Here is a 16,970-nt window from a genome sequence, read left to right as displayed (position 1 = left end):
ATGAAGTGCAACAGTTAGCCATAACAGACTGCAGGAGTCAATGTCTTAGCAGTGAGGTGTGAACTAGCATTCCTTGCATAGTTAATACACACATAAAATTAGGCAACTCTACCAGCTACCACATCTAGAGAAGCTGCTTTAATGATTTGCCAAGGAGGGTGGGACTGCGGTTGGGTTCAGCTCGTGTATTCAATTTTTTTAATATCCGGCCAGTCCAGAAGTCTCCAATTCAGTAGCCTCCACAGTACTACATTTACTACACACATTATAGTGGCTGCTGTAACTCATGTAAAACTAAAAGACAGCTAACAATACAAAGAAAAGCCATCCCTCTGATTTTTCTCTAGGCTACTGCTAACAAACCTGGACATGTAACCTTTTCAATAATATACTATTTTTTTTATTCCTCTGACCTATAAAATTCAAGCATAAAATTGAAATTTAAAATTTCACTTCCAAAGCTCAGACTCTCCAGGGACATGGTCTTTTGGAATTCAACTTTAAACTCGTATTCTGCAGAATGTGTTTCCACACCGATCACCCACCTCCGCAGTGTGTGAGCCCATACAGCGTAAAGCCTTTCTGACAGATGCACTCAAAGCTGCCAGGGTAGTTGATGCATGTATGGTCACAAGTTCTCTCAAAAGAGCACTCGTCGATGTCTAGGGAACAAACAAAACAAATACAACAACATGAATACAATAAAATCACATACATACAAATAAATAAGTGGACAGGTGACTATTCAGTGAAACCATTCAGAAAGCCAGGATCCCTTTTAAAAATATTTCTGTGATGGTTGAAATCTGAATCCACCTCCTAGAGAAGCTGCAGCTGGTATTTCCTGATGTCTCATAAGTACAGATTGCTAAACCAATCCAAGACCATACCATGTGGCTAGAGAGGCATTATTCATTATTCATTCAACTCGAGGCAATAATGACATTATTTAATTTAAGCACAAGAGGTTAACAGAATTATAAATCACATTTAAAAAAACAGCCTATCACAGAGCAGTATTTCCAAACATTCCTTTTTTAGATGGAGAGAAAAGGGGTTGAATTTTGAATTTAGCTAAAATAAATGCTTATCCTTACGTGTGTGATTTATATTAAGTTAATAGTTGTGTGGAAGGTATCTCTTATGGTAAGAGATGTCATTACACTCAGTTTGTAACTCAGTTGTAACTCATATTATAAATCACATATGGGAAACCAGTCAATCACAGAGCAGTATTTCCAAGCATTCCTATACTTCTCATCTTGTCCATAAATGTCAACTTTAATTATTAAATTATCAGTAGGCCTAATAATCTGTTACCAACAACATTTCAGGTCACTAAAAGCCCAAATTGCACGAGATTACATCCTTAAATCCTAAATCCTAATTAAAACAATTAATATACCTTTTCATTTTAGGAATATTACTTCTTAGGAAAATTCATCTCCAGAAAATGTGGTGTTACGTGTAAACACATAGTTAATGTGAATGGAAAGTAACTATACGTTTGCATCCGAAGCAGCTGTTTGAACCAAGCATTCCACATTCTACTCCAATGACATGATTACCTTATTTATTGTAAAGTAATTAGCCTTTATAATATCTAGAAACTATATTAGAAACTATAATCTAGTTTTCACCAGCACAAGAATTACAGGCACAACCATCTTTGTAATTGTTATTTAGAAACAGACTTTAATCTCCACGGTTCATGCAACCATAACATGTATTTCATCATCTGGAATAGTGGAGTCTTAATTACAATTAGTTACACGGTAATACAACAGAGAGCAGCACATGTGATCTGAGTTGAATTAATTAAATTAATTAATTCAATTAATTGAATTGAATTAAAAAAGTCCTGAACATGAAAGAGTTAATCTTCCCACTGCTGTCTGAAAACCTCTGGAGGTGAACAGAAAGGAAACATAACGGCTTTGACTCTCCTGGGGCCGCAAACCAAGCTGTCTCACAGGAACTGGACTACATAGCACTTGGTCACCCTTATTCAGCTATACCTACAGTGAGGGAAAAAAGTATTTGATCCCCTGCTGATTTTGTATGTTTGCCCACTGACAAAGAAATGATCAGTCTATAATTTTAATGGTAGGTGTATTTTAACAGTGAGAGACAGAATAACAACAATAAAATTCAGAAAAATGCATTTCAAAAATGTTATAAATTGATTTGCATGTTAATGAGGGAAATAAGTATTTGATCCCCTATCAATCAGCAAGATTTCTGGCTCCCAGGTGTCTTTCATACAGGTAACAAGCTGAGATTAGAAGCACTCTCTTAAAGGGAGTGCTCCTAATCTCAGCTCGTTACCTGTATGAAGGACACCTGTCCACAGAAGCAATCAATCAATCAGATTCCAAACTCTCCACCATGGCCAAGACCAAAGAGCTGTCCAAGGATGTCAGGGACAAGATTGTAGACCTACACAAGGCTGGAATGGGCTACAAGACCATCGCCAAGCAGCTTGGTGAGAAGGTGACAACAGTTGGTGCGATTATTCGCAAATGGAAGAAACACAAAATAACTGTCAGTCTCCCTCGGTCTGGGGCTCCATGCAAGATCTCACCTCATGGAGTTTCAATGATCATGAGAACGGTGAGGAATCAGCCCAGAACTACACGGGAGGATCTTGTTAATGATCTCAAGGCAGCTGGGACCATAGTCACCAAGAAAACAATTGGTAACACACTACGCCATGAAGGACTGAAATCCTGCAGCGCCCGCAAGGTCCCCCTGCTCAAGAAAGCACATGTACAGGCCCGTCTGAAGTTTGCCAGTGAACATCTGAATGATTCAGAGGAGAACTGGGTGAAAGTGTTGTGGTCAGATGAGACCAAAATCAAGCTCTTTGGCATCAACTCAACTCTCCGTGTTTGGAGGAGGAGGAATGACCCCAAGAACACCATCCCCACCGTCAAACATGGAGGTGGAAACATTATGCTTTGGGGGTGTTTTTCTGCTAAGGGGACAGGACAACTGCACCGCATCAAAGGGATGATGGACGGGGCCATGTACCGTCAAATCTTGGGTGAGAACCTCCTTCCCTCAGTCAGGGCATTGAAAATGGGTCGTGGATGGGTATTCCAGCATGACAATGACCCAAAACACACAGCCAAGGTAACAAAGGAGTGGCTCAAGAAGAAGCACATTAAGGTCCTGGAGTGGCCTAGCCAGTCTCCAGACCTTAATCCCATAGAAAATCTGTGGAGGAGCTGAAGGTTCTAGTTGCCAAACGTCAGCCTTGAAACCTTAATGACTTGGAGAGGATCTGCAAAGAGGAGTGGGACAAAATCCCTCCTGAGATGTGTGCAAACCTGGTGGCCAACTACAAGAAACGTCTGACCTCTGTGATTGCCAACAAGGGTTTTGCCACCAAGTACTAAGTCGAAGGGGTCAAATACTTATTTCCCTCATTAACATGCAAATCAATGTATAACTTTTTTGAAATGCGTTTTTCTGGATTTTGTTGTTGTTATTCTGTCTCTCACTGTTAAAATACACCTACCATTAAAATTATAGACTGATCATTTCTTCAGTGGGCAAATGTACAAAATCAGGAGGGGATCAAATACTTTTTTCCCTCACTGTATACAGATGTCAAAGAAATAGGTACATTGTTGCCTTCGTTCTTCAACCCTGACATACTTAAACAAAAAGAAAGGGTGATATATAGGGTGTTTATAGAGTAAGTTGGTCTATTCAAACAGCTGTAGAACCCTGTGACCCTAAACAATTCAGCTATATGTCTTTATATTTAAGCTAAATTCAATTATTTATCTGCGTTGTGTGTATGTTCATATCATACACCATATCTTAGTAACATTGTTTTAGTAGAGGTGAGTAATATCTGCCCCTATTATTATTTGTTACAGTAGCATCAAATCGAATTAGCATCAATGGTATGAATGAATGAATCAATATGTAATTTTGAGCAAATGAAATTAAGTACAATTAAATCATTGCTCATACCCTGGACAGTTCTGTCTTTCAGGAGACCTAATGATTGTCTGTTTTCTAGCCATAGACAAACAGCGATGATGAAAGTCGTTCCCTCCACATAATCTGACTTGAGAGTGTTTTGGCAAACATGTGTTTAATGTATATTTATGTACAACTAGCATGTACTAACAGCTATTTCAAATCACAGAAGAAGTGACGTAAAGGAAGACTTTTCCTCTCTTTAAGATCTTTATTTCAGACTTCAAAAGAGACATCATATTCTCAGCACTATCATTAAATCTAGTACAACAGGGCAATCATTAAGGCTGTTATCACTAAAGGGTAGTGTGGGATGATTGTCCGCAAGCACAACCCCCCTGGGTTTCTTCATGCTGGACTCTTCTACGTCCTACTACGATGTAAAACTGACCCCAAAACAAACTTGACTGCATCAAAAGACCTGATCATAATCACATCCCAGCACACACCTTGTGTTCTTGGCCTCATGTGTCCAAGATTTGATGATGAGTAAATCTGGTCTATATGTTTCTCTGACTCGCCAGGAAGGACCAGAAAACAATCAGTAATGTTCGTTACAGTCCATCTAATTTCACTGTAGTGTAATAAGAGAGCTGAAACCACATGAGAAGCTTCGTCAGTCTCACCATCTTCAGAAGTCTTACAATCAGATGATTTATTTTATTTTTAGATTTAGTATTCAGAGGTATTTCCATCCCTCTTTGGTGGCAAACAATTACCTAACAGCAAAGTGGCACTTGCAAATAGTAAGTTGGATCTGTCATGGCCACAAAATCAAGTAAACATTGCATCATAAACACATGCTTAATATTTATTTAAACCATGAGTAAGTATGCCGTTTGCACAATTTATTCCAGTAATTTCAGGACAAGGCCCACATCGCAACAATCATGTTATACAAATGACGTTCCTATTTAACAGAAACTGCAAAGCATATTCATATCAAGAATGAGGTACTATTAAAGAACTGGGAGAGAAAGGTATCAACAATCCTTAGATTACTTATTTTTTTGTATACAACATTGAATGTAAATAATAAAAGCAAAAAACAAAAACCACTTCTGCAAACCACTGATATGATACGTGAAATAAAATTAAATGAACAGAAATTACGTTAAAATAATCAATTTCATTATGAAACGCAGAAAAATTCAACACTCACTGTTCCGAAGCAAACAGAAGTATCATTTTAACATCCCACTGTACTCACTTAAGTTAAAAAGAAAAGTTTGACTCATAATGTTTCCTGACCTTCTGTAATGTTTAGTTTTTTCACTAGGTAGCTTCCTAGGTAGCCAATCAGAGAACTCTTTTAATAATCCGTGCATTAACCCAGTCACACTATCATCAGAAATAAAACTGCAAACTGTAAATTACCCATTAAAGTGCATGGAAGGCCAAGCCGACTGATATTATCCTTACGTAATCTATAAATATTAACTTTTGCTTACAGTAATCATCTCTACAGCCTACTCCAAAAGCAGCACTTATTACATATTTCTTTATGAATACCTACATTCCAGTATGGAATTGTCAGTCTGTCTAGCATCTTCAGGGGAGTTTGTTAAATAAAAGTGCACAGATAACCCTACATACATTATAATAATATGAAGCAGCTGGTAGTGATTTACACACTTAAATCTTTCAAACACCGATGTGCTGTCAAATACCACTGATTTACTGTGATATTAGAGCCTTAAATCTTAAACTGTAACTTCACAAGCAGATAAGTGCTTTTTAAACAAGTTTTATGTTGTAACCCGCCTCTGGGAGATGTATTGTGAAGTACAGAGAAACACAACAATTTCAATGAAGACTGATCTGTGAATAGGCAAAAAGCTAGCTTTGCTGACATTCAGGTACAAGATCACAAGAGATTGAGAATGATATGAGGCAAATCAAAAAATGTTGTCGTGAGACAAGGAAGGCTTTTGAAAGTCCACGAGAGGGTCATTGGGAATGAACAGTACCAGACAAACAGAAAAATCTGCCAAGAGTGATGGCTAATGAAATACTGTCAACAAACATAAATGTGTAAATGTTACATTATCCAAAATATGGAATTCCTTCTATCAGAATGGATCTCTACTAGAAAGTAGCAGTCTGTTTAATAAAATACAGTTTTAAGCTTCACTTAACTTGTGAAGTTGGATCTGACAAGTGGGTATTTGGACAGGGTATCAGAGAACAAGACCTTAGGAAATTGGAATCTGTAATTAGATGTGTGCAGGAAGTATAATTCCATCCAATTAAAGAGACACTAATTAGAGGAAATTGGATGCGAGTTCTAACATTTAGGAGCTGTCATAGGAAATTAATGAAATGATCCCAATGTGCCCAAGGTTTCACTGGAAACAAATGTCACACCTCCCCTTCTGGATATCATTAGGGCCAGGTTGGCAATTTGCGGCAAATTACCAATAACATGCCAATAAAAGTAGTGACTGACTGTGACCTATTTCTTTATTTTTATGATGAGTGTTTTTTTAACATACGGACCACCAATCAGTACATAGGAACATTATGAGGTAATAACAGCCTGCATTCCAGTTTATTGGCTAATGAATCCCCTGTGCATTTTGAAGAAAATTGGAGAGCTACTTTTTATGCTGTGTCACAATTATAGCTTTATAGCACTCTGGTCCTGGAGAGCCACAGCTCTGCAGAATTTATAGACAACTTTAAAAAATGTTCACTGGATAGAAATGTGGAAGCAATGATGATTGGGTGAATAACTGGTTCTCATAAGTCATTATGAAAAAGAACTGCGGTTCTCCAATACGAAGGAGTGCCTTTTGTTTAATGCCTCTCAGTGTCATAGTTGATCATTCTCTAGAAAATATACTGAAAAAGGTAAAGAGAACATACATTAAGCAATATCAGCAGTCAGTCCTGTTGTTTAGTAACCAATCTCACTTCATATTTCGAGCAGTTTTATAGTAGCCCCCTTCAGTGATCAAGTGTCAGACTATCCAAAAGAAAGCTTTTTCTTTTCTACCTAAACATCAATTTTACAGTTTCAATAAAATAAAAACTGAATTTTCATAGTAACTGTAATGATTTTGGGGGATTGCTTGGAAAGAAAATGTATAACTATAGTTTGCTGGAGCTCTGAAATGTATTCAGCAAATGTATTTTTGTATTTATCACAAGATACATTTAGCTGCCATTTATTGTTCATAAAATTGATTATTTAATTTGTACATAAAGATTGGCATTGGTTTTCTTTTATTTTTCACAATCTTTACCATAACTAGAGTTAACAATTAGTGTATTCTTGCTTTGTCTAATTTTAAAGAACAGCATTTGCTCTGATTTGGATACTGTAACACAAACATAAACCATACCTTCTGTGATTTACCGAGTGAGTCAAGGCTTAGGCATAAAAATATCCAGCTCTTCTGCAAATAATGACACACTATAGGAAGAAGGGACACAGGCTAGATGACTTCCTTACCCCGATGGTCTCCCACTAGTGTTTACACAGTGACTGCACTGGGGGTGGGATGATGATCAATCTTAATAAACTGGTTCATACCGGTCCCAGCAGTACAATCAAGAACAACTGTACAAAAGGTACATAACATGACTGTCCAATAACGCAATATTAATACAAACTAAAATACATATGAATACAGCTAAAATACTAGACTGTTCTGAGCCAAGTGCAGCCTGGTAATTATATAAAGGTCTCTTGTCTTACAGTCATTTTTAGCTAGTATGGTAACGAATTACGGGCCTATAGAATCACTTAAAGCAATCTAGAGCTCAAATCCAAAGTTTAGATATTCTCTGCAGTATTGTGTTGACCACCACAGATGTGCTTTAATGTCTGAAAATACTAGTACTGTATGGACAGTAAAAGCAAATGCTAGCACAGCAAATGTAAGAATGTGACAACAACAAAAAAAAGAGAAAAATTAAAACCAAACTGACTAATTACAACAAAATGTATTCTGTATTGTACAGGGTAGCCACAGTCTCACCCTGTTATGTTTTTAAACTAAAAATAAATAAATCATGAGAATGAGTCTATTAGAAAACTGTAAACAGGGTTAACTAAACTGCTAAAAAGAACGAAAAAGAACCAGAAAAAGGAAATGTGCGAAATTGATTCATTCTGCACTCTGGGGGAAGAGATTGTTGAAATATGCCCTTTTGTTTCTGGCAGGAGAAATGGGCATAAAAGGCAAATTGCTGGTGCACATGAATCAGTATGGCAGACAAGCCCAACCACAGTGGGGTTTTGTGGTGGGGGGGATGTGGTGGAAGGGGAAACCACAACTAGAGATTGGAGGGGCTGAGACGGAACAGCCTGCCGCGTCCCCCAGCTGTGGGGCAGACTGTGGGAAGACAAGGTGGGGAGGAACAGTAGGGATCCGGTAGTAGGTGACAACAGGATAGAAATGAAGGCATTGTGAGGGAGAAGCAGAAGATCAAGTCAATGATGAAACAGACGATGATGATGATTAAGAAAGCTTGAGAGAGAGGTGGAGAAGAAGGAGAGGAAGAAGAAGAGAAAGAAGAAGAAAGAGAAGATCAGCTGAGACAGAGGTGGGGAAGAAGAGAAGATAGAGAAGAAAAAGCCAAGGAAGACGCACTGTATGAGCACTTGGGGACATGTATTTACGGGACCCCTTTAATTAAATCAAGCCCTGCCGAGGTGTGAAACAATACTGAGCCAGACAACTGAATACCTCCTAAAAAATGCTGTGAGATGCAATGTAAGCACCTGGAAGGGGCCAGCACACCTCATAGCGATACTGCCCACAGGGAGGAGAAAGAGATGTAAACCACTGGAATAGGGCACAGGGAATTCACATGCATTCATTTACTTGCAATAATCTTTCTCTGAAAAGTTTTATGGGCAACATCTTACAGACATAACTTATATCATTGTGGAGTTTCATCTAAAACCTTTTTTCCCCCCAAAAAAACATAATTTGTCTCCTTAAGTGACTCAAAAAATACCCTGATTTCTATGGTTTTTAAGACCTCCATATGAAAGAAGTCCATCCTACAATTTGCACCGATTTTCAGTGCATCCGCTAACAAAAGATATAATTAATTGCTGATGGCTTAGAGCAAATCTCAGGGAGTCACAGAGATTGAATGCCAACAGGTAAAACGGCAAAAGAGAGGCTGTAATTTATAGTTCTTGAGAAAAATATTAGCTTGTCATAATCACTTATATAAGTATTAATCATGTTTGGTAGATTGCCCTTTTAATTTGATTGCAATATGGAACACAATGAAAAAATAAAGAAACAAAATCTGTGCTGCAGGTATAGAGAAATTTTAATAACTTGCCTGAACTCTATGGAAGGAGTCGAGTGATTGAGTTGGAAAGTGAGATATGAACAAGCCGCAGGTGCACAGATTACGTTGCCTTTTAAATGCTGGAACAAGTGAGGGATAATTGTGCTTTTTGTTTTTGACCCCCCCCCCCAAAAAAAATGACAGTGGGGAAAATCTAATCTTTATTTTAAAACAATGTCTGCTCTGTGCTGCCAGACCTTTCGACTGCACAAAGTTATTACTTGCTAACACACATTCTTGGCAACAGGCAATGACACATACTTGTGTACAGTAGCTTATTTTTTTTCCTGTGAAAAGCTGGTTGGAGTCCTTATTATAAATGCATCAGAAATAGTATCACGAATCCCCTGCTGCCAGAATGAAAATATGGCAAGTGAAAGGCAAAACATAAAAGATAAATCCCTGACTTCACTGAAACTGTTTACATCATATGCATCAACCTTTTTTTTTTTGTTTGCCAAATGTGTCCCAGTCCGGTTCGGGTTTCTTTCCAAACGAAAGTGTGTACTGGGAGAATGAGCCACATGCACAGATTTAGAGAATGCGATTCTAAGAAAAAATGTTATTTTCCAAGCGCGATATTCCTTGTGTGACCTTCAGATTTCATGATTTAACATTTTGGGCCCAATGATGATTTGTCGATGAATTTTAAAACGTGCAGTTGTCTTTCGTTATAATACATTTAATATTGGGTGCAAGCATGAGACCAACATGCGTAACAGTGTCCTATGTAAGTAAAAGATTTGTGATGAACACCACTCAATCATTACTGTTCACCAGGCCCATGACAGCCGCAGATGGGGACTCCAGTACATTTTTTGCATGGTTCTCACACAAACGAACCCCTTATTACGTCACTAATAGATCATTAACTCCACTGGGGATCGATGCTCAGACCACTCTATTCTAAAGCATCACTGTATTCAGTTTCAAATTTCCCTGGCCCTCTATTTGGGGACATAAATAAACAGCTAAGCTGCGTTTTTAAGTTTATGCTGATGAAAGCTACTCAGCCAGCTTTTAAAAGCGGTCTCATTTAGAACTGATCATTCTTTGTTTTCTTTGTTGCGTACACTTTTTCGCTTTTGATGCTTTGAAGTGTATTGCGGTTTTTGGTTGACACACCTTAAGGGAAAATGAGGATAGCGGTGTTGGGGGGGGTGAAATCAGCAGTAAAAGAAAATTTGATTAAATGCCTTCGAGGTAATAAACTAACTGCAGTTCCAGGTAACATCTATGCGATAATGTATGCTGTCTGTACAAATAAACAAACCACCTTAAATTGGCAATGCATTAGGGGCATGGGTGTTATTTGTCTTCTTTACCAAGTTATTGCCAGCCAGGGTCACAAGGAGTGTGGCATCTTCAGTGCTATGATTTTAAACCATTTATTATTCATTACCCAGATCATAATTTATTCTCTGAAGGAGAGCAATGATTTATATCTGTTCTGCAAGAACATTGTGAACTTTTGCTGCAATGATAAACCTGATAGCAATGTAGCCCAGAATTAAAACTTCTTTAACTCCTAGGTAACTCCTAATTTCCTATGTTATTATTATTAATACACATTCCTTAATAGTGTATGGGGCACAACTCTCACTGTGTCCACAATATTGTGTTATTTGAGTTACCATGGAGATGTAACAAAGATGGAACACTGAACTGTGTATGTTTTGCAGCCCATGTTTCAAACCTACTGTGTTTTACAACTTTAATAAGAAATAATATGCTTGACAGAATAGCTAGACAGAAGATCTTGAAGCTTTACACAGGTGACTCTTGTGTTGGGACTGATATTCATATTTGCTGACTCAATGCAATGGAAAAAAACAAACAAGAACATATTGCTTTTACCCTAGACAAGCTCTGACATTTAAGACTGAAGAGCAGTACTAATTCCCTTTTGGGTCTTCTGAAAACAAGGCTCCTCTGAGTAATTTTCCACAGCCTAAGAGTGGAAGTAAATATGAACAAATACCAGCATGAGCACTTTCCCGCAACACAACGCTGAGAAGACTGGGCTCTTGAATTATATGAAGGTGAGAAAATACAAATGGACATATAAAAATGTAAAATATAAATATATACATATAGAAAATATAAATGGACATTTACCTACTACTGAGCTTCCATAAACTCTGTGTAAAATGTCTCCTCTATCTTTGATTCAGGTTAAAATTAGTGGAAGAGAACATCCAACTAAGCACTTATAATTTATAATGTAATAGTTTTCCTTTATTATTCAAAAAATAAATAAACACAGTATATCTTCAATTCATACTTATTTAGATTATATTCTAATACTATATTGACTTGAATTGTATTTTAAAAAGTGAAACACAGATAAAGTAAATAATCCAGTAATTAAGCTATATTAATATTTTAATATTTATCTAAATTATAACCACTACTGATATTGCTGCAACAAAACAACAAATAATAATATTAATATATTATACTATTGTGTAGTAAAATAAAAAAGTATCAGAGTATACTACTTAAATAAACAAATATAATTAAAATATTAAGGAATTATTTTAAAACAAAGATAATAATGGTATCTTTGCAATCACAGCACGTGTTGGATTAATCAAGTAATTAGTGTGGTTTGAGTCTTAAAAGCTTTAAATAACTGGAAACTTTGGATTTATGCCACTGAGGCTAATTAAACTTTCTTTTTCAAACCAGTGTATATTCAAATTCAAATACAACTTTTTTCCACTTCTTTTTGGGCTGCCTAATGAAGCTTGAGCTTAGAAGGCTCAATTTTACACATCACTGACTGACAAACACAATTTGAATGAACAATTAGTTAAACTTGCAGCAGCTCCATTCTGGCTTAAAGATTAGTTCTTTTTAAGAAAGTATTTTTGGCATTCATGAGATCATTTTAACCCACTTAAGGAATTAGGTTTTTCTACCTTCATTCTGTGACACTTAGAAAATCAAGTGAATAACATTAAACATGTTTAAAATTAGTAAATTGAATTAACACTAAGCACTAGCCACCCCCTGCTTTACTAACAATTACTGTAACAGCTTTCTTATTCAGTAAAGGAATCGAGTGTTCTCTCACACTGATGATATAATACAATATACTGAAGGGTGGAGCAGATCCCTCACCCCCCAAGGCAAGTTATTTCAATTTTATTGCCAATAATTAAGAAAGTAATTACTTTTTATGATATATGTAAGACATTAATTTTAAGTTTTTCCCCCCCTAGACATTTTGTATTTCCTATTGATTATATAAAGAAAAAAAAATGTATTAATAATATATATATATATATATATATATATATATACACATATATATATATATACATATATATATATATATATATATATATACACACACACACATATTATATATATATATATATATATATATATATATATATATATATATATATATATATATATATACATACAGTGCTGTGCAAAAGTTTTAGGCAGGTGTGAAAAAATGCTTTCAAAAAGTAAGAATGCTTTCAAAAACAGACATGCAGACTAAATGCAAAGTGAGTGAACAGAAGAAAAATCTACATCAAATCAAAATTTGGTGTGACCACCCTTTGCAGCATCAATTCTTCTAGGTACACTTGCACACAGTTTTTGAAGGAACTCGGCAGGTAGGTTGGCCCAAATATCTTGGAGAACTAACCACAGTTCTTCTGTGGATTTAGGCAGCCTCAGTTGCTTCTCTCTCTTCATGTAATCCCAGACAGACTCGATGATGTTGAGATCAGGGCTCTGTGGGGGCCATACCATCACTTCCAGGACTCCTTGTTCTTCTTCACAGTTAAGATTGTTCTTAAATTACTTTCTCTGTATGTTTGGGGTCGTTGTCATGCTGCAGAATACATTTGGGGCCAGTCAGATGCCTCCCTGATGGTACTGCGTGATGGATAAGTATCTGTCTGTACTTCTCAGCATTGAGGAGACCATTCATTCTGACCAAATCCCCAACTCCATTTGCAGAAATGCAGCCCCAAACTTGCAAGGAACCTCCACCGTGCTTCACTGTTGCCTGCAGACACTCATTCATGTACCGCTCTCCAGCCCTTCGGTGAACAAACTGCCTTCTGCTACAGCCAAATATTTAAAATTGACTCATCAGTCCAGAGCTACCATTTTTCTGCACCCCAGTTCCTGTGTTTTCGTGCATAGTTGAGTCGCTTGGCCTTGTTGCCACGTCGGAGGTATGGCTTTTTGGCCACAAGTCTTCCATGAAGGCCACTTCTGACCAGACTTCTCCAGACAGTAGATGGATGTACCAGGGTCCCACTTTTCTGACAATTCTGAGCTGATGGTTCCGATTGCGAAGGGAAGTAAGCATGATGTGTCTTTCATCTGCTGCAGTAAGTTTCCTTGGCCGACCACTGAGTCTTACGGTCCTCAACGTTGCCCGTTTCTTTGTGCTTCTGCAAAAGAGCTTGGACAGCACATCTGGAAACCCCTGTCTGCCTTGAAATTTCTGCCTGGGAGAGACCTTGCTGATGCAGTAGAACTACCTTGTGTCTTGTTGCTGTGCTCAGTCTTGCCATGGTGTATGACTTTTGACAGTAAACTGTCTTCAGCGACCTCACCTTGTTAGCGGAGTTTGGCTGTTCCTCACCCAGTTTTATTCCTCCTACACAGCTGTTTCTGTTTCAGTTAATGAATGTGTTTCAACCTACATATTGAATTGATGATCATTAGCGCCTGTTTGGTATAATTGTTTAATCATACACCTGACTATATGCCTACAAAATCCCTGACTTTGTGCAAGTGTACCTAGAAGAACTGATGTTGTTTTGAAGGCAAAGGGTGGTCACACCAAATATGGATTTGATGTAGATTTTTCTTGTGTTCACTCACTTTACATTTAGTAAATTGATAACTATAATCTATTAACATGTCTATTTTTGAAAGCATTCTTACTTTACAGCATTTTTTCACACTTGCATAAAACTTTTGCACAGTACTGTATATATATCAAATATAAACATACATACACATATATATATATATATATATATATATATATATATATATTAGTCCTAAAAGATGTTAGTGTCAACATATTTATGTATAAACATATATTTTTACAATCTTACTAATGTACCTGCTCTTGAAATCCAGACATTAATTCTTTATTAATATAAACGTAATGAAAAAAAAGGATATAACACTACTGATTTTCACAAATGACAGACAATTGCTTAGTGTCAGGTATACACAAGTGCAAAGCAAAATTCATTGCTCTACCCAAGTCTTTCTAGAAACAGTTTTTACTGGAATAGTTCATTAGCATTGCAACGTGGAAGAAAAACTGAGAATATAAGACACTCAAACAGTAAATCAAAATAAACTGTAACATTTTGATGGTGAAAACTTCTTAAAGACACTATTGCTAAACTAAAATAAATAAAATATTCCTGCATTGTAAACTCTGTATTTAGTTTCTACACAACTGTTTGAACTAATATGTTGTTCATAGTGGAATAATAATTAAAAGTCAATCTATAAAGCAAGCACATAAGACCAGCTGAAGTATCTATCTACTTTAAGTCTTCCCTTATAATTATTATATAAGACATTTACATTTTAAGTTGCATCAGATCTCAAACACATTAACTGGCTGTCAATATCTGGGATCACCTGGAAGTCTTGAATGTGAAGGGGTTTTTAAAGTCTGAGGGTGTCGGTGTGTTTCTTGCAGAACAGTCTGTGCCCTGACTGCAGCAGCTGTGAAATGTGAAATTTCTCCCTCTGTATTGGGAGAGAGATGGAGGCAGCATCTCTGAGGCAATACATACACAATGAACCCTGGTGGCAAAGTAAATGGAACAGCACACCTGTCTACGGGACGCAGCGAAAGACAGATATTGGGTCAATTCATCTCAGGTCAATCTGGTCTTAAGCCAATTTCACACTATGCACGTAGATGCATAACTCTTGCTCCATGACATTTGTTTTATGCGTAACCCTGTTGCTTTTACATTAACGTTTTTCAACCCGAGGGGTGCGCTTCATCCCGGTTTGGAAATCTCAACCCTGGTCTGAGTTCACCCTGGCTTCAGAGTCTAAGGTGAAAGCAGCTTCAGAGGGAGTGCTGTATGTCTGCAGAGAGAATTGAGATTTGAACAATCTTTATTTTCTTTATTATAAAAGTACTAAAAGTAAGTATAAAAGTATAAATGTACTACCACCAAATCTTCAGCACATAAAACCCAAAATTAAATATATAGAAAACACCTCTGTACATTAATTAAAACCAACATTAAAACAAAACAAACTAAAAACTCAGAGAGCACCAGCAAGTAATTATAGTCAATGGAGCAAAGTGCCCCCTCAACCGCCCAGACCGTTAAGCTGACCTGCTGGCTTCTGACCACTGCTTCCCCCTAATCCAGCTCTTGCAACATCCATCTCTTACTGAGCCCAGCAGCTCTCCTACTCCTGTCCAGGTAGTAAACTAAAATAGGCATTCTGGACCGTTTCTCTCATTAAGAAAGGATTAAACCCATAAATGAACACAGACAGGCCCATTATTTTGGCACAACAAATCTCTCCAGTTGCGGTTAAAGCCTGGTACAGTTCATCCTAATTACACCACTCCCTGCCACTGTATACTACATGATCCGACCTCTCTTTACTCACTTAAATTACTTTTAAATAGCAACTGCACATCAAGCCCCTTGTCCTCATCTGGTGCTTTAGGTATAAATCATGAGTACGCATTTGTGAATGACACATCAGTACACGTAAGGTATGTTTATTATTTTTCAGTCATGCAACACAAACTCTCCCTCTTTTTTATGCTATATACCTTGGGGAGAAAGAAGGACCAACAACCTTGAATAACTATACCTCTAGCATAATAAAAGAGTAACACAGTACAATCTACAGACTAACACATTCACTGTGTTAGTCTGTAGATTGTACTGTGTTACTCTTTTATTATAAGCACTTTCTTATTTAACCTTGCGTAACAGTGAAAATTAATAAAACGATGCCATTTAAAATACAAACAAAACGTTCTGTTGTTTACTTTGTTGTTTGTTTTGTTTGCTTTTTTCCTACAGAAGACAAAAAGCTCCCCAGGCTGCTTTTATTAATAAAATAATTTGTACCCTGTGCATACTTGTTTCGGAGCACATCTTGTTGTGACTTGCAGTTTGGAATCTGCAAATTTGGAAAAGTTACTTTCAAAATAACAGTATTTTTTTCCCTTCCAGAAGTCAAATGTTTTCCAGATCCAAAACAGATACGTTATATTTGATGGGTATGTGTCCCGTATGAATATTAAGGTCTGACACCACAACGGTCAGAGCGTGAGATGCAGGTTGTGAAATACAGTGAAGGCCATCAATTTTGATCATAAGGGGCAGAAGGGGCCCTGAATACTTTTCCTTTGAAAAACAGACAGAGACGTGTTTGACCATCTCTACAAATCAGCCGCCCTCACCCATCTGCTCACCTTGACAGCTTCGCTCGTCTGTTAGGAGTTTGTATCCCTTCTGGCAACTGCACTCGAAGCTGCCCACGGTGTTCCTGCAGAAGTGATCGCAGCCGCCATTGTTCACCTGACACTCGTCAATATCTGTCAAGAGAAAATGTAAAATACACAGTGTGCTTTACTGCTTGACAACTCCAGAGTCTAGTCA

The 16,970-nt window shown here is 37.2% G+C and overlaps 1 protein-coding gene across 2 annotated transcripts in view; it reads right to left on the bottom strand.

Moving 5' to 3' along the window:
- Positions 1-16,970, bottom strand: part of scube1 (signal peptide, CUB domain, EGF-like 1) — a 127,164-nt gene that overhangs the window by 16,277 nt on the left and 93,917 nt on the right. For both annotated transcript variants that reach the window (XM_066705259.1, XM_066705260.1), the window contains 2 exons: positions 16,784-16,906; positions 546-662 (listed from right to left, as the gene is read on the bottom strand). In XM_066705259.1, coding sequence (XP_066561356.1) covers positions 546-662; positions 16,784-16,906 — 240 coding nt within the window. The remainder of the gene's footprint in view (positions 1-545; positions 663-16,783; positions 16,907-16,970) is intronic.

Source organism: Amia ocellicauda, chromosome 5, assembly GCF_036373705.1.
Source record: "Amia ocellicauda isolate fAmiCal2 chromosome 5, fAmiCal2.hap1, whole genome shotgun sequence".
Classification (NCBI taxonomy): Eukaryota; Metazoa; Chordata; class Actinopteri; order Amiiformes; family Amiidae; genus Amia; species Amia ocellicauda.
The sequence above is the reverse complement of the archived record's forward strand: the minus strand, read 5'-3'. Positions and strand labels throughout refer to the sequence as shown.